Here is a 19356-nt window from a genome sequence, read left to right on the forward strand (position 1 = left end):
TCATAGCTTTTATCATAAACAAGACTTCAAGCAACCTGGTTAAATAATCAAGAGATGGGCCAACAGGATGAAAACAATAGCAAAGAGAAAACCAGCCACAAGAAGCAACAGCGAATAGGTCCATCTTTTTGCTAGACCCACGGGAAACATGCTGTCATCAAACAAGCTGAAACCCAAGGGCTTAGCCTTCTTAAACAACCTTGACCACCTCAATATTTTTAAGGTAAACCTGCAAAATAACCCACAAGTTAGATAAACTAATCACAAAGAAGTCATCCAAAGCATTAACTTTATAAGGCTTCTTTGAAAATACAGCTCGACAAACCTCATCTCTTAGCAACTTCTTCATTCCTTCTTGATCTTTTGATATTCTCAAACTCCGCTCCTTTATGGCTACAAACTCTCTTGATGTTGCTTATAATCTGCGCTTTGCAAGAAACTGTATTTGAGAAACACCTTCTATTCCTTTCCATCCAAATTGCATACACCATGGCCGCAAGACTCATCTTGCACATCAGATTTTGCAAGCTGTTTTTCCTCCAAGAATGAGCAATCCCTTTCTATTTCTTTGCAAAGTCCTCAAGAATTCAATTCTTACGTCCATGGTACTTTAACTCTCTTATCCCATTTCCCAGGTTTGGTTTTTGAAGTGGGATTCAACGTTCAAGTTCTTTTGTAGAGTTCAACGATTGCTCCTCTGAACCGTTCTTTGCATGTTTTTATCTGTTTTGTTATCCGTATGTGATTTACTTGAGTCATCTTATTTTTTTTTAAATGCTGCTAAGTGGTAAAATCAAATTCAGATATTATAGAATTTTCACTAAACATTGGTGATATACCTTTGCTTGATACGTTTTACTTTAATGCTATTGGTTGTGATGAGATTATGTTGTATTCATTATTAAGAGTCATATCTTAATTGGGTTTCTCTAATTTTGCATTTTACAGATTTCTTCTCTGTTCAATTATCACGTTAACAGGTTTCTTAACGTTGAGTTATGGTTATGGTATTGTTGTTCATGATTAGACTGAAAAATTGTGGTTGTTTTTTAGTTCAAGTGCTTTCGTTTATTCAATTATGAGAAATATTCTGCTTTTCATTTTTCATCGAAGTTTTATCCCATAATAATGTGATTGGATAACTTATTGCATTTAGAGATTAGCTGATCAGGATCATTGCAGATTTTCTTTTTCTTCCTTTTTTTTTCACCGAAGCTCCTTTATTTTTGGACTATGGCTGTACCCATTGCTGGCACTAGCATATCGAGGAATAACAGTGTTGCTCTGCCTCTGATGCATACAGAGCAGCAATTCTGTCTTTATAGTTCTGAAATGAAGTCAACCAGAGAAGTAGTAGATTAACCATCTTTTCTTTAGGGTATACAAAAAGCACTCAGTAAATGCCAGAATTGAGATGAGAATAGAGAGTCATTATATGCACTCTTTCTTAACAGATGGTTGTAATGTACTTACAGAAAGTCAACTTTTTACCTCGTCGATATGCAATTGTTTCTTGGCTTCAAGCCCTAGTAATGTGGATCTTTATTTCTTTCTTTTTTGGTAAGTCTAGTAATCTGGATCGTTGCACTCCAGGAATTAGGTTCAGCAGATTCTTCTATCACAGAATAATGGAATTGCATTTCAATTTTCTTTTTCTGCTATCATGACCTTTATACAGTCCAAGCAAAGCATCCTTCCCACCCAAAGCATTTGGCCTCTGAGGCCAGTCATTTGCAATCTTCACACTTTCAAGACTTCAATAACTGCTGCAATTTTGCAGATAAACTCTATCCATTTGGATAGAATTGTGGAAAGCATTGATGACATGTCTAATTAGCGGCTACTTTCTCCTTCTTCAACTGATATGACTGATATTTTTGACAACCCAGAGGTCGTCCCCCGTGTTGGACTTTAGTACTAGGCAGAAATTCCACCTGTTTTTATGAGAGATGACTATTTTCAACAAATAGATGAGCCAAATGATTCAAAAAAGACCATGATTAATCTGTCAGTTTTCACTGGGATTGCCATTCCACTAATGTGGACAAATACTGTAATTGAAAATATTAATGGGACTGTACCGTTCAATAATAGTAAAGAGAGCCAGATGACTTCAAATGATGAATATTCCGAACCTAAAGATGCATCTCTGGGAGTGTGTTGCGTGTGATGGGAGTGAAGCGGCAGGATATTCAGACCTTCAATGCACAACTGGAAGTCATTAGATGGATGGCGGTCTAGCTGTACCTCAGGAATAAAAAAGTAGGTTGGATCAGATAGACAGAGGTCTCTGTCTATCTTCCTGGCTCTTTGCGCGAATCTTGGGGGCAAGTTGAATTTGAGAGTTTTCTCCTAGTACATTTGGAAAAAATCTTAACCTTGTGAAGAGATTTATTGGGAGGAAAGGGATTGGCGATGTATTGTCTTTCTATTATGGGTAATTTTACAGATCTGATGGATATCGCCAATTGTCAGAATGCTGGAAATTCAGGAGCAAGTGGTTTTTGCATGGACAAAAAATATTCACTGGATGGAGGCTACAGGAATTGTTGTCAAGACTAGTTTTCATGTCTCAAGAGGAATGCAAAAATATGTAGCTTGAGGTATCTTCTTTTTTTTTTTTTTTTTTAACCTTTTGTGTTAGGTAAACACACAAAACCCACTACCTGATAGCTATTATTTGATTATATGATAATAAATCCAGTGATATTATTTGCAGGTTTTTTCTATGCAATGTGAAAATTTCATTAGAAATGAATTATTGAGCTCTTCTCAAGAAACATCATGGTTCATGGAGGACACATTTACAGAAGCGCAAAAAGGAAGGCTTCTAGGTCTACATTTCTATATTCATTACCAAAGGGAATATAGTAAGTGCACTAATCAATAGCTATGGATGAAATTCCAGAGATTTCGTTCTATTCGTGCCTGAGGCCTCTTTAGTTCTTGGAAAGTACAAGGTAAAGGAGAAAACTTGGCAACAGCTTTCTTTGTCCAGATTCATAATTAATTTTAAGTGATATTCTTTTCTCAGTATTTTCTTAACAGCCAACCTACTTCATAAGTTTGAAATATATCTGAATCATGTCCTGAAAATTCTTAGGAGTTTATCCAACAGTCATTAATTCCCAAGCTAGCAAATCTCAACTTAATTTTTTCACTGTCAAATATGTGGTTCAGCTTTGTTGAAGATCAGATTAGAAGATTCTATTTATCACCGAATTTGTTCCTCTTGAAGAGACTATGAAGTTAAAAATTGACTTTCCAAGGTTATGAATTCATTTTTGTTGGATGGCAAATAATCTTGTAGTACTAAAAGCAAGAAGAAGAGGATACACGTTAGAAGAGAATTTCTTTGCTGTCAATATGTTCATCGTTTTAAAGTTTACTTTAAGAAGGATCCATTGATCTCTCTGTAAACAAGTTACTTGTGCTGATGTTGTCTTTGTGTATTTGCAGAAGTTTATCGATTTTCTATGCAAGCTAGTTTATAATTGTGTCACTAAGTCTATATGGGTCCTGTGTATTCATAAATTATAAATTGATCATTGAACGCTTCTAGGAAATTTGGAGGGGAAAAGATAATTATTTGAAGAATTTGTTTTCATTTTAAAGAGTGCAGCTGGCATCAAGATAATTATTGAAGTAGTAAGTGCTGTTAAAGGGAAGCAAGATCTCCCAGGCATTGCCATGAAGCCAATAAAGACCAATCATATGCTTTCTCTACATTCTGAACACCAGTTGGCGAAGCCTGTTCATCTCATCAATTTGCAGACATTATAAGATTTCTAACAGGAGATTTCAGGTTAAGTAAAGCCCGATCAAATGAATTATTCTGGGAAGCTTTAGTAGAAAGATGGCACTCTAAGCAGCTTAAGGATCATGGCTTTTGTGGTTCAAAGGACTCTGTTGGTTTTTCTTATACCTGGTGTTTAAGAAATTCTAAAAAAGGAAACTAGTGAAAGGTGACCACTGTTGTGGTTCCATTAGTGATTGTTGAATAAAGGTGTTGACACATGGAAGAAGATAAGTTGGACCAACCAATGAAACAAGACTCAGATGATTTGTCAAATTAGCACATCATTCTTACCTACAGCCAAGGAAGTCAAATTACCTTCAACATCAATACAGTTCACACTTGTAGATACAAGTTTGTTTCAAGGAGCTGGACAACTTAAAGTGGGAGAGCTTAGAAGTTTACCTGCTGAAACTACCGCTCTTTCTGCCCCTTCTAATCTTTCTTGTGAATCTGAGGAAGATACATCTGATGATGAAGGAGATGAAGATGAAGAAAACAATACTGCCAGCACTGCAGTTAACATGACTGATATGGGAGTGTGTGTAGACTCATCAGATTGTGCAAATAGCATTCTGAAATACTATGCCTAAACCCCCAAGTACCACAAATTTAGCGGTGGAAATTCACTGCACAGGTCCAGTGGGTACTTAAGCCCGAAAAGAAAGAGAAAGGACGCTGCGGCGCCTCAGAATAAGTTAATCTTGAAAACTTCAAGACAAGTCCGTGGGAAGACTGAAGTTAGTTGGACTCCTAGCAATGGCGCTGGAGCCAATATTGCTGACTCCAGAATAGAACAGCAGAGTTGGTGAGTCTCACGCTCAAGTATTAATGATTGTATAAAATGTACAAGCCAGTTGCTAAATGGGGCTTTTGCATTACGTTTTGGAGGGTTGTTGTTGGGAGTAAATAGTTACATAACACTGAAAGACAATCATAAGAATCTTCTGTTTGCCCAAGTACAGGAGTATAGCAAATATTACACCGATAGGTTTGTAATACAGAATTCAGATGACTTACGCCGAAAAGTTTCTAAAATTTTGCAATCACATCAGTAAAAAGGTGAATTTTCAAACTCCTTATTTTGATGAGGACATAACAACTCAGAAGATTATTTATTGCATTATACTTGTTTACAAGTTTAAAGATCAGGATTTAAATCATTAATTAAGCTAATAATTGTTGCTACTATGTATGAACACGGAAGGATTTTCATCCTGTCTCTTTCCACTTAATCTTTAAAAATTAGTGGAAGGTGTAATATTTTCAAAATTAGATGAAAGAAAAAGAGACTTAAAAGCTACACATTAACATATAAATTAAATCTTAACAATTTTTAATATTATTGTTATGGTGTAGTCTTTCTCATCATTATCAAATTAGCGACTTACTTAATTGACTACACGTAATCTACCTATTAAAGCAACTATGAAATGGACTTGCCCTTTAACTAATGAAATTTTAAAAGGAAATTTTATTCTTTGTAGAGGATCTGATAGACAAAGCTTCATGCTTGATGTTGGCTCAAATGCTAAATATAAATCTTCTTCTGTCAGAATTTCATAAACGACAATGGAGTATTCTTTTGGCCGTCCTTTTGTGTTGGTTTTATCCATGCAGCTCCTTTGCTAATGTCAATTAGCAGCCAGCCAGGTCAATTGATTGATTTCAAAAACAAGCAGCAGCTTAGGTGGTCTTTATACTTAGTTTATGAAACAACAGTTCTAAAGTTGGAAAACTTTTGTCTTTACATTGTTGTGTTGATGTTTGCTTCATAAATTACATCGATCTTCAACGATAATAACTATGTCATCTTTTTGTCATTATCTTGAATTCCTTTGTGATGGAAATTATAAGCATCTCTTCACCTTCATCTATGCTATAATGTTTGTGGGTTCCTAGTTTTGTGTTTTAAATAACTGATTCCTAGACTATTACAAGAAAGAGTTTATAGTGGAATTATTAGCTTAGAGACTGATGAAGAAGGTTGAAGATACAAAGAAGTTTTTCTTATATTATGTTCCTCGTCTGATCTACAGAGAGGAATGATATGAAAATTACCCAGCAACTGAATCACATCAAAGTGGTAAACGCGTTAATTTGTTGTATTCCATTGGAATACACAGTGAAGATTATTTTAGGCAGTTATTTTCCTTGTATATGAAAACTTGGCTTTCGTCGATTCAAAGAAATAAACTCAACTAGAAAACAAGCAGGCAAATAATTAATTGAGTCAATTTTTAAAACAGTCGACATAGACTGCTTTGCTCCCTTCCATCGTTTGGTTCAGATGAGACAAAAATAGGTTCAGCACCGGTAAGCTTAAAACAGAAATTATATGTAATTATAAAGAAGCTTCACCTTCAAAAAATTCTATAAAAATGGATGAATTGGGTTCATGGTTTAGAAGAGTATCTAGTGAGTAGAGGGTTCATGCAAAGCATGTAAAATTATATGATATATGAAGAATATGCTTGAGCTTAGGTCAGTGGTCACGAAAGAGTGAAAATAAATAAAGAAAGGAGTATGGGATGGCAATTATTATAATACCAATGACAAAATAGGGGCAATTGATAGGCAGCAGTCTCTGGTGAACACTATATTATATATATTTATATAATGCCAAAGAAAGACCAAATGTCAATTCTAGTCTTATGTAGCAGATATATAGTTATCTTCTTCACCGGAAATGAAGGAGAGTTCCCTGGTTTTTGTCTTCCTCTAGTGAGAGCAGATTCCTGATTTTGTGTTCACCAAAAAACAAGCCCCCATCTTTAGTGAGATTACCAACAAGAAGAAAGAAAGAAAGAAAAGATAGAGTTTTGGAAAAGGGAAAAAAGACAGACAAATTTTTATAATTATCTCAATATCTTTTGTATTAATGTCAAATATCACAGGTAACGAAGGGAGTTTCTCTTCAGGAAATACTGGGGAAGAAGTCCACCAGCTTCAAGAAACGCAGCACCATCAAAACCTACAAAATCACTTGCAGGGTTCAACTTCAGGACCTTCAGCTACAACTAACAGCAATGGCTCTAACTCTCAACAACAACCAGCACAGAAGAAGAAAAGGAATCTTCCCGGAACTCCAGGCAAATTCAACCACCCCCATCAATCTCAATTATATTTTTTATACTAATTATGTCCATAGTAGTGTTCTTAGTAATAAGAACATAACATTTAATATTTTTATGACATCCAGCACATGGCATACCTTTGATCAACCAACGTGATTCCTAAATTTGTCATGGCCTGTTTTGAATGCTGAAACATGCTTTTCAAGGATCAACCAACTGTTTTCTCAGATTTTACAAGTTCCCGTCTGAAGTTGGATTTGATCCAATTCAAAAGAATTAAACTATGGTTCCTTGAATTAATTCCGATCATAGTTCAAAGAAACTAAAGGCGCCGACTGATTTTCGGCAAGATAAAAAAAAAAATGATGGTTATATGAGAAGTCCAATTATTGCTTATAGATTACAATTATTGCCTTAGTACTATTTGCTTGATTGTACTTTTGGTATCTCTTTTTGTTTTACCTTTTCTAAATTATGGGCCATGAGTCTATCTCATCTCCTGGAATGACACCACCAATTTTGAGTACATAAAAAAATATTCAAAAAAACCTATCTATACACTCATTTCTGCATTCAAAGGTAAATATGGATAGTATTGCTCTTTTTTAATATCTCAATTGTACATTTTGATCAACAAGATTATGCTAATTAATTTGTATGCTCAGATCCTAATGCTGAAGTTGTTGCCCTATCTCCAACAACTCTAATGGCTACAAACCGCTTCGTGTGTGAGATTTGCAACAAGGGGTTTCAAAGGGACCAAAACCTACAGCTGCACAGGAGAGGCCATAATCTTCCATGGAAGCTCAGGCAAAGGACCACAACGGAGGTCAGAAAACGGGTGTATATATGCCCCGAGCCATCATGTGTCCACCACAACCCTGCTCGTGCACTAGGAGACCTTACGGGCGTCAAAAAGCACTTCAGCCGTAAACATGGGGAGAAGAAATGGAAATGTGACAAATGTTCCAAGAAATATGCAGTGCAAACCGATTGGAAAGCCCATCAAAAGACATGCGGTACTAGGGAATACAAATGCGACTGTGGAACCATCTTTTCCAGGTGAAACTACCATGCATAATGTAAAGTTGCCTGTTTTTGGTAATTTTTATATATAAAGAATTGATTTTGCATGTTAATTTCTCGACTTCGAAGGCTTTCAGTTGAGCCCTGGACAGAAGTTGCAACTATAATGTAATTAGGCTTTTTTTTTTTTTTAACCTTCGCTTAAGATTTTGCATGATTATCGCTTGCTCTGGGATAAAATTAAATATTAGAAAATGGCCGACATAAGATAGAAACTTTTACACTTTCTTTTTGACTCCTTTTTTACAATCAATTTTGAAATCGCCATCTTCTCTATCTCACCTAGATTACAAAGTCTTGTCATTGATTTTTATTATTATCACAAAACAACCTAAAATGACCCCACTGCTTATTCTTTTGGCGCAGACGAGATAGCTTCATCACCCACAGAGCTTTCTGTGATGCATTGGCTGAAGAAAACAACAAAGTAACCCAAGGACTAATGAACAACATTAGATCAAACATGCGAAGCCAGATGCCAGAGCTTATGTCATCAATGCCCTTAAACAGCGCTGCCATTAAATCCATTGGAATATCTGATTTCAACAATTTTGACCCCAAGAACCCTCTCAAATCCCTTCCTCAAGATCTAGTCCCAATACCTTTTAAGCCCATGAACATGGGAGCAGGTATGTTTTCCAGCAGCTCCGGGCCTCTCTTTGGTGCACCGAGAAACATTTCCTCATCTTCTTCAACCCTCCAGCTTAGCTCCAATGCCGCATCTGGATTCAACTATCTCCAGGATAGTAAAAATGGAAGTCAAATTTGGGGAACGGCTCACATGTCAGCCACAGCCTTGTTGCAGAAAGCAGCCCAAATGGGTGCAACCGCAAGCAATAGTATAAACTCTCCCATGATGCAAAAGAGCTTTTCTAGTAGCGTGACAAGTCCTGACCTGCTGTCTTCAATTAAACCACCATCTTATGGAGCCATTCAGCAACACAACACTTCATATGAACATTTCCCATCTCAGCCCGATCAATCAAACATGGTCGGAATCAATGGTGGTGCATTCACTAGCCATATCACGCCAAAGACCCCACAAGAAATATCACAATTTTTTGATACTGGTACAGGAAGTCAAGCAATGAATGATATGGGAATGTTTACTAGCATGTACATGAGTGGTGAACAAAACCAATTCTTGAAAAACATGGAACATGAAGATAGTAGTGTAAGTTCAAGCTCGATACAGGGAAGACCTGGGATAGAACGTAGCTCATCAACAGGACCATCAAGGTTTGGAGGAAGTAGTGGGGGTGGTGGTATGATGACACTTGATCTTCTGGGGATTGGAGGACCAAGGCTTGCCCATTTACATGAACAGCAGCATAATCAGTTGCATCATCAACGAACGGACCTTGAAGCAATGAGCCAGCAAATAATGCCAATAATGAATCCCTTTCACCAGCAGCTTTCTCTTGGTGATTCAGCAATTGAAAAGCACATATGGGATGTTTGACAAATTACAAACTTTTGTTTTGTGATTTAGTTTTAGTGCTACATCCATGGAAGAATAGTCTTTAGACCACGTTCCGAGACAAGCAAACTTCCAGTTAATAACCAATAATACGTCAGCAGTCTTGTCAATGTAAAAATGAGCCTGCACTTGAATTACTGATCTCATGCATAATCTAAAGAGATAAGCTCTTGCCCCTTTGTGATATTTTACTAGCCTTATTTTCAGACTTGAAATGAGATTGAGGCAGGGAATATTATTATTCCAATAGAAATAAAAATGGTGTCTTTCATAAAATATACAATCCAGTTTGCAAAAAGTTAATTTATCAGTCACATTTGAATCATTTTTGGGACAATTACTTTTAGATCATAAGTGGACGTCAATTATACTTTATTATTAGTCAATTTTGAATGATTTATATTGTCTCCTTTTTGTTTTAAGAATTTAAAGTAAGCTAAAATAAAATTTGAATAAAATTAGAATAATGTTATATATATACATTTTTTGTATACAATTTAGGTACATAAATAATATGTCATCATACAATTGAGTGTTATTTTATTTTTAATTTAAAATTATTTAATCACTTGGTGACGTATCATTTGTATACTTAAATTATGTATAAGAAATATATATGCATAATTTTATTAATAAAATTATTTGGCTAGTAAATATCATTTTTCTCATAATTTCAACAAATTTATCCTCAATTTTTCCATGATTTAGTCTTGACATGTTTGCAAATATATTTACAGTTTGGAAAGTGAGAACACTCTCTCTTTTATTTATTTGGTTAATTTTAAAAAAATATCCTTTACTCTGTTCTTATTGATTGTCGCTGCAGAGTAAGCAAACAAAGGAAGATTAATGGGCTAAAATGTTAGATGGACCAGGCCCATGATGAAAGTGGCAGTGTCGTAATTCGAGACAGAGAGTTGACTCTTCGCACAAAAGAAATCTCGTCAAGAAACCCTAATCCTACTGCAGAGTTGTTCTATATATATTTGTGTGTGCGCGCACCGCTTAAGCCAAGCATTGCGGAATGATCTCTCTCACGTGCACACCAAATTGTCTTCTGGCTTTTAGGGTTTGTGTTTTATGGTTTTATGTTCTTATGTTTCAAGTTTTCTTTTTCGCAAAACGGCGAAGGTATTAATTGGGTGGTTATGAGATAAAAGAGTACGAGGCTGTGATTTTGAGAAATAACTATTTTATGAGGGATCAATTATCTTTTGTGATTATAAACACCAATGGATCCTTCTGAGCCTAAACTCTTTTTCGGTTTCACTTGTTCTTATTTACTGTGTTTCTGAGTTGAGTCGAGGTATCAGAGCCACTGATGTGATGATTTTTTTTTTCCGGAAATTATGATGTCGACTTAATAAATCAGACTACAATTATCTGATCTCTGGCTCTCTCGAATCATCCTTCCAATTCCCCTCTGATTTCGTTTTGTATTATAATTTATTAAACATTTGTGTCAATTTGATCGATTGAAGTCTGGATTTTCACTTTCCTGGGAACGAATCTTAGCTTATTTTAACAACCAACCTGTTTTCAAAACTCTAAACTCTCAATAGATATCAGTGCCCATCTGCCATACTCATCTGTTTGTGCTACGGACCTAAGATTATTGTCAAAACTACCAGAAATCAATGTTATTCCTTAAAGCTTTCTTTCTCTTTCAATGGCATATTACAAACGTTACAAAATAATGCCAGATTAACAGTATTCCCCTCTGAGTTTGTTGCATTTCTTTTGTTCACAATGAATCATTGGGATCGGACGCCCCAAGTTTAGCTGAAAACCTACTTGAAAATGTTGCCTCTTTCCTGTGATATTAAGGAAGACTTTGTTTGCAAATTCTCATTTCAGGTAAAAACAATTAAAATTTGTTGCCAAAACCTTAGTAAAATGTTTGATTCTGGCAAAAACATTCGTGTTTACTTTATATAAGCATTAACGTGCCTACTAACCAGTTTCAGTGTTGCTTGTTCACACAAATCATTCATGTGATAGGGAAATAATCAGGAAAGATATCATATATTCCTGTTGGGCCTTTGTGTGTTTTGTTGGCTTTAGAGTTTTGGATTGGGCCCAAACCCAAACTGTTAGACAGGGAAATGGTTCAGAAGTATGCACAAAGGAATGCAACAAATGTCAAGCATCTAAAATAGTACGTACAAAATTCTCTCATCATGTGTCATCCAACTATGCGCTGAAATACGGACAACGGAATAAGAAATTTAGAACGCTTGTAATCTTGAAAAAAATCCAATTTTCTGACTTAAAAGGAGTAAGACACTAAGCGGCCGGAGCAAACAGATTACAGTTTGAGTGAGTAATATGGACAAAGTATACCCAAGGGTAGATTTGAGTGAGTTGGCTTACCAGTTTTGACTTGTTTAAATTCAAAACAAGTAATCATAGGTTGAGTATTAAATCACGTTATTTGTAATAGTGTTACATTAAATAATGTAAATTTTGTTATATAATTTAGAGTTAAAACGATATTGTTTTTTTTTTAATTTATCACGCAAGAGCTCGATGAGCATTAATTCAAACTTGTATCTATAATATTGACTTTAGATTAATTTTATATATATAAATAATTTTTATTAATTTAATGTGTGATTAAGTAATATTAAAGTGAAAAAAAATAAATAATTGTATCACTTTGTTGTATACGATCGTATCAATTTGTATAGATAAATTAGTAAATTTTTTTTGTATACACAATTTTGTTTATCAAATCTCTGTAAATTAAATCTAAGCATCACCCATCATATCAAACTTGAACTCATGTCCTTATAACTCATCAAGCACATCTCCTCTTATGTAGAGTTAAGTTTGAATTAGATCAAACTTAGGCTCAATTCAGTTTGATAGATAAAAACTCAATATGATTTATTATTAAGAAGAAAATAAGTAGGCTAATAAGTGAGAAAAATAAAGATTAAGAATTAATTATAAACAAATTTTGATTTTGTAAAATATAAAATAAAATAGCAAAATGGATAAGATTAACCATAAGGTTGGATTCGAATCGAATCAGCTCGATCAAGTCCAAAATGAGTTGGTCTTAGCCGAGCTCGATCGAGTTTGAGCTCTAACTCGAGCTGTTCGTTAGATTTTCTAATTAAAATTTTTGATACAAAATGACGTCGTTTTGATCAATATATATTAAAATAACGTTATTTTAATAACGAAAAATGAGCTGAATCAAATTCGAGCTTGACTTTCATGAGCTTAATGAGCTCGAGTTAGAACTCGAGCCAAGAAAATGTGAACCGAGCCAAGCTCGAGCTCACTCGAATCCAGCCCTAATTAACCATATAAACTAGAGGGGCTGAAACAGCTATGGCTATAAACCTCCTAGCAGCATGATTTTGTCCAACAAAACCACCCTTTATAGTAATTTTTCATCGTTTAAAACGCACCCTTACCAACTCCCTCTCATCTTAGATTCTTAATTTTCTGAAATAACTTATCGATCTGCGTTAGGGTTCCTCCCGGATTCACGTCGAAAGCGCTCTCCTCCAAGGTTTGTTTGTTTAGCGATTCTTCTTTAGGGCTTTGCATTACGCTATTTTGCTTTATATGGTGTTTTATCATTCATTACTTCAATTAATTCTTGTAATTGACGTATAGGGTTTTTTTTCATGTTATCTTATTTAATATCGTATGATTTGTTTAGTGATCGCTTAATTTGTTGATACTAATTATCGTTTTCTTGGTGTTTGTGTTTGTTTATTTTCTATTTTATGCCCAATGGATTGTTTCGATTCTTGCTTGTTACCGTTTCAAATATATGGCTCAATTTAAATTTAATTTTGCGAGGTTCTTATTATTTTTTTCGCTCGCTGAAGTTGAATATATTGTGTTGCGTGTTTGTAGATTCTTCTGACTTGATTAAAAAAAATATATATTGTGTTTGTTTTTAGATCAGTATATTTACGAATTGTATACTTTTCTCTGTAGGCATAACGCGACAATGGAGCGCAAGATTATTGACTTGGATCAAGGATGGGACTATATGAAAGGGGGGATCACAAAATTAAAGAAAATTTTTGAAGGAGAACCCGAGTCACCTTTTAGCTCTGAGGAATATATGATGCTTTACACGTATTCATTGTTATTCCTTCCTATTGTTTATTTATATGACATTTAAAACCTGGTTGGGAGATGCCAATGTTTCGCTGGAGTGATTTTTTGTTTTCCTTTCCATGACAGGACCATCTACAATATGTGCACCCAAAAGCCTCCTCATGACTATTCTCAACAGCTATATGATATGTACAAAGACGCATTTGATGAATATATTACTTCAACGGTAAGGAAGATTCCCTCTGTATTGTGCACTTAATTCTATTATGAAATGTGCCTATTGAAAACCTGATATTAGTTTCTCAACATGTTGTAAAACATCTCTTTCCTTTTTTAGGTATTACCATCATTGAGAGAGAAGCATGATGAGTTTTTGCTGAGGGAGCTTGTGAGAAGATGGACCAATCATAAAGTTATGGTTAGGTGGTTGTCTCGTTTCTTCCATTATCTTGATCGTTATTTTATTGCTCGTCGGTCACTTCCTGCACTAAACGAAGTTGGACTGACTTGCTTTCGAGATCTGGTTTGTTACAAGTCTTTTGATAATATCACTTATATTATATTAGTACTTCTATGAATTGTTTTCCTCCTTGCTCTTTCTACTTTCTTATGAATTATTCCAACATCTATATATTCTCTCATTTCAGGTTTATGGAGAATTAAAAGTTAAAGCCAAAGATGCTGTTATTGCTCTTGTAAGATCGCCACTTCATATCTAATGTGATTATTATTTCTTTTCTTTTTTTTTAAACCTGATGAAAAGTTGTATAACTACTACTGATCTACCAAATTGATGAGAACCTTGTTTCTGATATCATTATGGCATGTTTTTTTGAATAAAAATTCCTTGCCTGTAGACCCAATTTGTTATTTTAGCTTCTTCCTCGCTTTGAACCAGATTGATAAAGAACGCGAAGGAGATCAGATTGACAGAGCACTCTTGAAAAATGTTTTGGACATATTTGTTGAGATTGGAATGGGACAAATGGAGAGGTATGAAAAAGATTTTGAAGCAGACATGCTTGAGGATTCTGGTTCTTACTATTCTCGTAAGGCAGCAAAGTGGATTCTGGAAGATTCATGTCCAGATTACATGTTAAAAGCAAGTCTTTTTGTATAAAATTTTTTGCTAGATTGAAACATAAGTCTGGTTAAACTGCTTGATATTAACACTTCTATAAAATTGCAGGCTGAGGAATGCTTGAAGAAAGAAAGGGAAAGAGTGTCTCAATACCTTCACATCAGCAGTGAACCAAAATTAGTGGAGGTCATTTGAATATATTATAAATGTTTTAATTTTATTGTCTTCTGGGACAAGGTTCTGGTTTTAGATAAACTTTATGAAATTTGTGGAGAAATGCTTGATGTACTAATTGAAGTTTGGCTTCCACAGTTGTGCTTGCTCCATATTTCACTAGCATTCGCTCCTATAATGCTTGTTGATTTTATTAGTATCAAATTTTTTTGAAGGAATCCTTTGGATTTAATTAGTATTATTGTTTTCTTGGTACTGCTTGAGTGGACACTTTATCCACGTGTATCTTCATATGTTTATTATTATACTTTCATGGATTCTTATGAAAATATTACTATTTTATTGAGCTTTTGAAAAAGATGGTTTTGTTAACGATATTTTGTTCTAACCTTGTCTGTTTTGTCCTGTTTGTAGAAAGTACAAAATGAGTTGTTGGTGGTTTTTGCAACGCAGTTACTTGAAAAGGAGCAATCTGGATGTCATGCATTGCTTAAAGAAGATAAGGTGGTTTCTGGTGTTTTATTGTTTTTATGATGCTAATAATATGACTGCTCTGGCCATTTGTAAATAAACATCTACCACTGTAAATATATATATATTTTTTGTTTATGTTGTGCTAGGTGGATGACCTTTCTAGGATGTACAGGCTTTACCATAAAATACCTAAAGGCTTGGAACCTGTGGCTAATGTATTCAAACAGGTTGGTTGGTTTTAAGCTTACATTTCATTCTACTACCAAAGCCTCTTTTACCTTTTAGTTTATTTCACATTGCTGGTACCTTCTGGAATTTTGATGCTGCAGCATATTACTGCCGAAGGTACTGCTTTGGTCCAACAGGCTGAAGATGCTGCAATGAACCAGGTATAGGGTTGTTCTGATAATGGCTCATTGTAATATAGAATCATGATTGATAGGTATAGTGCTTGTTTGCTATTCTCATGGTTCTATTTGTATTAGAGAGTTCTATATTGCATTTATTGTTGGTAATGATTGATGCTAAGGAAATTTCCTAGTTAATACAACTACTCATTGTTTCTAAACATGTATTATCCAATCAAGGGAATAAATTCTCTCATCACCTTAACATCTTCGCTATTTGCCTCTACCATGAAAGTTGAAACAAATTAGAAGAAACAAATGTTTTATGGGAAAGGAAGAGACTCAATTGATCATAGATTTGCATTTTTTCATGCATCATTTTATGTAATTTTATTTACAGTTTAGTTGTATGTCACATATTCATGTCTTTTCAATTTTTAATCATTGTGTTAAGTGTTGACATTTGAATGCTTAAACAGGTTGCAAGTTCAGGCGGTGTACAGGAACAGGTAAAAATCTCAACTACAAAATTATATATCCTCTTGGAATATCAAAAATTGACTTAATTGTATGGTTTTCAGGTCCTTGTCAGAAAAATAATTGAGCTGCATGACAAGTATATGGAATATGTAAATAATTATTTCCAAAACCACACATTGTTTCACAAGGTTTGTGTTGTATGGCACTGTGGTTATTTAGATCTTGAATGTTTCTCCTTGTTTAAGAATTGTCCTACTTTTGGTTGTTCAATAGGCACTAAAAGAAGCTTTTGAGATATTCTGCAATAAAACTGTTGGTGGCTGTTCAAGTTCAGAATTACTGGCTACATTCTGTGACAATATCCTCAAGAAGGGTGGAAGTGAGAAATTGAGTGATGAAGCTATTGAAGAAACACTTGAGAAGGTAGGTCTAATTGTGAATACCATTAAAGGAAATCTTCTTACCATGCTAGAGTGCATTAATATTGGATGATTAAGGACCTTAAGAATGGGTTGAAGATTTTTGGGATAAAGAGCAATCCTTATTAAATGGTTCACAAATGACTAGTATCGATATGTTGGAACTCTCTATTAATTTTTATTTCAGTGCCACATAGATTGATTTTAAAGCATGTGCTTCATTTCTGCAGGTGGTTAAGTTGCTTGCATATATAAGTGATAAAGATCTTTTTGGTGAATTCTACCGGTAAGATCTTTTGTTATATTGGTGTTTATTTGGTATCATGATTTATTTATTGTATGAAAAAGTTAAAACTTCTATAATGTGTCTATTTAATTCATTTATTTAATAACAATTTGGTGCTTTTTCTTTTCATTTTGCTTTCTGCTGCTTGAGGCAGGAAAAAGCTTGCTCGGCGGCTACTCTTTGATCGAAGTGCTAATGATGATCATGAAAGGAGTATTCTCACAAAGCTAAAGCAACAGTGTGGTGGGCAGTTTACATCAAAGATGGAGGGAATGGTAAGTTGGCCTGCATTCTTGGGCTAAGTTCTTGAATCTTTTCATATGATTATAATTTGATTTCACTTAGCATCTTTCTTTCAGGTTACAGATTTGACTTTGGCTAGGGAAAATCAAGGCAACTTTGAGGAATATCTTGGCAATAACCCAATTGCACACCCTGGTATTGATTTATCAGTTACTGTTCTTACCACTGGATTTTGGCCAAGTTACAAGTCCTCTGATCTTAGCCTACTTTCAGAAATGGTAATTGCTTTCTTTAAATTGTGGGAATATAAGATAGTCTCTGTCGATTTAAAATTTGCAGTGAAGTTGCAGTCATGAACGATACATAAATGTATATAATTACTTATTTTGCAATATTACGGTTCCAGGTCAAATGTGTTGAAGTTTTTAAGGGATTTTATGAGACAAAAACAAAACACCGAAAACTTACATGGATATACTCATTGGGCCAGTGCAACATCAGCGGCAAGTTCGATCAAAAAACCATTGAACTGATTGTGTCAACATATCAGGTAATGCTTTCTTACAGAATCATACTTTCTGAGGGCTTTGGTTGAATTTTGAGATTCCTAAATTTCTTGTTGTCTGGATTCTACAGGCTGCCACTCTGCTGCTGTTTAATGCTTCTGACAGATTGAGCTACTTAGAAATCATGACTCAGCTGAACTTGACTCATGAAGACTTGGTTAGATTGCTCCATTCCTTGTCATGTGCCAAGTATAAGATCCTTATCAAGGAGCCAAACACAAAAACCGTCTCTCAAAATGACTACTTTGAGTTCAACTCCAAGTTTACAGACAGAATGAGAAGGATTAAGGTATGAGAATGTTTTGTCATTTGTCTTTTCCCTTGGTGGATTTTCACTTGTATTTTGCATCGGATTTAATTAATTTCTGGTATATGGAAATATGAGCTTGAATTAATATCTCATGAACATGCAAATTGTCCAAACTGTATGTAGATTCCTCTTCCACCAGTTGATGAAAGGAGGAAAATTGTTGAAGATGTTGACAAAGATAGGCGATATGCTATTGATGCTGCAATTGTGCGCATAATGAAGAGTCGGAAAGTTTTGGGACATCAGCAATTAGTTTCAGAGTGTGTAGAGCAGTTGAGCCGCATGTTCAAAGTATTTACATCTCGAATTTATACTTTTGATTTGGAAGCCATGAGGATACTGTTTCTGTTGAATAATATATGTAAATTAATATTTGATATAGGATTGATGTTGGATTGTGATTATTAATTTGATATGATTGACTTGGAACGTGCAGCCTGATATTAAAGCAATCAAGAAGCGGATGGAAGATTTGATTACAAGAGATTATCTGGAGAGGGACAAGGAAAACCCAAACATATATAGGTATTTGGCCTGATGCGCTGCAATATATGTAGAGCTAGGAAAGTAAATTTGATAGTGTGCTGTAAATGCTGTGTAGTTGTGGTTTCAGTATTTACCGACTAGGAAGTTGATACCAGGACTGGACTGGAGATTTTTTGTCCACTTTTGTGTTTTTTTTTTTTTTTCTAACAGAGTAATCGTCATGGCCTTGCTTCATATTTCGCTTTTCTTAACTCTCTTTTAATTTCTATTTTTCTTGCGATCATCTCATGGTACCTTTTGTTCAAGTGAATAATTAAAGCTGGTCAAATACCTTTTCTTTTAAATAATACTTGAAATGTGTTCATCTTCTAACCAGAAAACATGATCATCAATATGGTATAATTGATGGGAAAATAACAATTCGCGCCTACTACTAAGGCTCAGTAACCAAACAATCAATGCCATTTGGCTCCTTTGAATTGATGCTTTGCTTCAATGGACGCCGGTCACCGCTAATATCGAATGACGCATTCCGATTCAAACTCAGTAAAATTACACTCTTCTTATCTGGTTTTTAATGATAAATTCTGATAATTCGATTTGCTGATTTAGAAATTTATGGATTCGTATAGAGTTAGATTAAAAATTTATTGCAAATTGCTTAATAATTTGAGTAGGCTCAAACGACTCACACTGACTTCAATTCGGTCAAAGTATCACCGTCTTTGAATGAGAAGCATGGTGAGTGCTTGCTTAGGGAGCTTGCGAAAAGATGGAACAATCACGGAGTTGTGGTCGGATGGCAAGGAACATGAAGCACGTAGTTGTGGTCAGATGGCAAGGAACATGGAGTGCAGTGTCGTTGAAGAATGTCTTGAACATATTTATGTTTTTGAGATCGTAAGGGGAAAAATGGATAGTTGTGAAAAAGATTTTGAAGAACACAAGGTTCATGATACCAG

The 19356-nt window shown here is 34.8% G+C and overlaps 2 protein-coding genes, 2 long non-coding RNA genes and 2 other non-coding genes across 6 annotated transcripts; all 6 read left to right on the forward strand.

Moving 5' to 3' along the window:
- On the forward strand, positions 1-4871 carry LOC123223182. Its single transcript, XR_006503761.1, has 2 exons — positions 1-2603; positions 2720-4871. It is a non-coding gene; the product is annotated as an uncharacterized LOC123223182 (long non-coding RNA).
- A 1565-nt stretch (positions 4872-6436) lies between these two features.
- LOC123222977 (zinc finger protein GAI-ASSOCIATED FACTOR 1-like) lies at positions 6437-9625 on the forward strand. Its single transcript, XM_044646012.1, has 3 exons — positions 6437-6888; positions 7539-7935; positions 8326-9625. The coding sequence occupies exons 1-3, from the start codon at positions 6678-6680 to the stop codon at positions 9419-9421; spliced, it is 1704 nt and encodes a 567-aa protein (XP_044501947.1). The 5' UTR covers positions 6437-6677; the 3' UTR covers positions 9422-9625.
- A 632-nt stretch (positions 9626-10257) lies between these two features.
- On the forward strand, positions 10258-11932 carry LOC123222791. Its single transcript, XR_006503714.1, has 2 exons — positions 10258-11296; positions 11441-11932. It is a non-coding gene; the product is annotated as an uncharacterized LOC123222791 (long non-coding RNA).
- Positions 10602-10691, forward strand: LOC123224600. Its single transcript, XR_006504009.1, has one exon. It is a non-coding gene; the product is annotated as a small nucleolar RNA R41 (small nucleolar RNA).
- LOC123224605 lies at positions 10756-10832 on the forward strand. The gene has a single exon (XR_006504013.1). It is a non-coding gene; the product is annotated as a small nucleolar RNA Z155 (small nucleolar RNA).
- Positions 11933-12795: 863 nt separating the features above from the next.
- LOC123224125 (cullin-1-like) lies at positions 12796-18677 on the forward strand. Its single transcript, XM_044647664.1, has 20 exons — positions 12796-12965; positions 13403-13546; positions 13655-13754; positions 13866-14051; positions 14176-14223; positions 14427-14630; positions 14718-14795; positions 15198-15287; positions 15404-15484; positions 15587-15646; positions 16084-16113; positions 16186-16272; positions 16358-16507; positions 16734-16789; positions 16944-17064; positions 17149-17310; positions 17439-17582; positions 17669-17887; positions 18032-18199; positions 18345-18677. Exons 2-20 carry the CDS (start codon positions 13416-13418, stop codon positions 18444-18446), a joined length of 2217 nt encoding a protein of 738 aa, XP_044503599.1. The 5' UTR covers positions 12796-12965; positions 13403-13415; the 3' UTR covers positions 18447-18677.
- Positions 18678-19356: the final 679 nt, after the last annotated feature.

Source organism: Mangifera indica, chromosome 8, assembly GCF_011075055.1.
Source record: "Mangifera indica cultivar Alphonso chromosome 8, CATAS_Mindica_2.1, whole genome shotgun sequence".
NCBI lineage: Eukaryota > Viridiplantae > Streptophyta > Magnoliopsida > Sapindales > Anacardiaceae > Mangifera > Mangifera indica.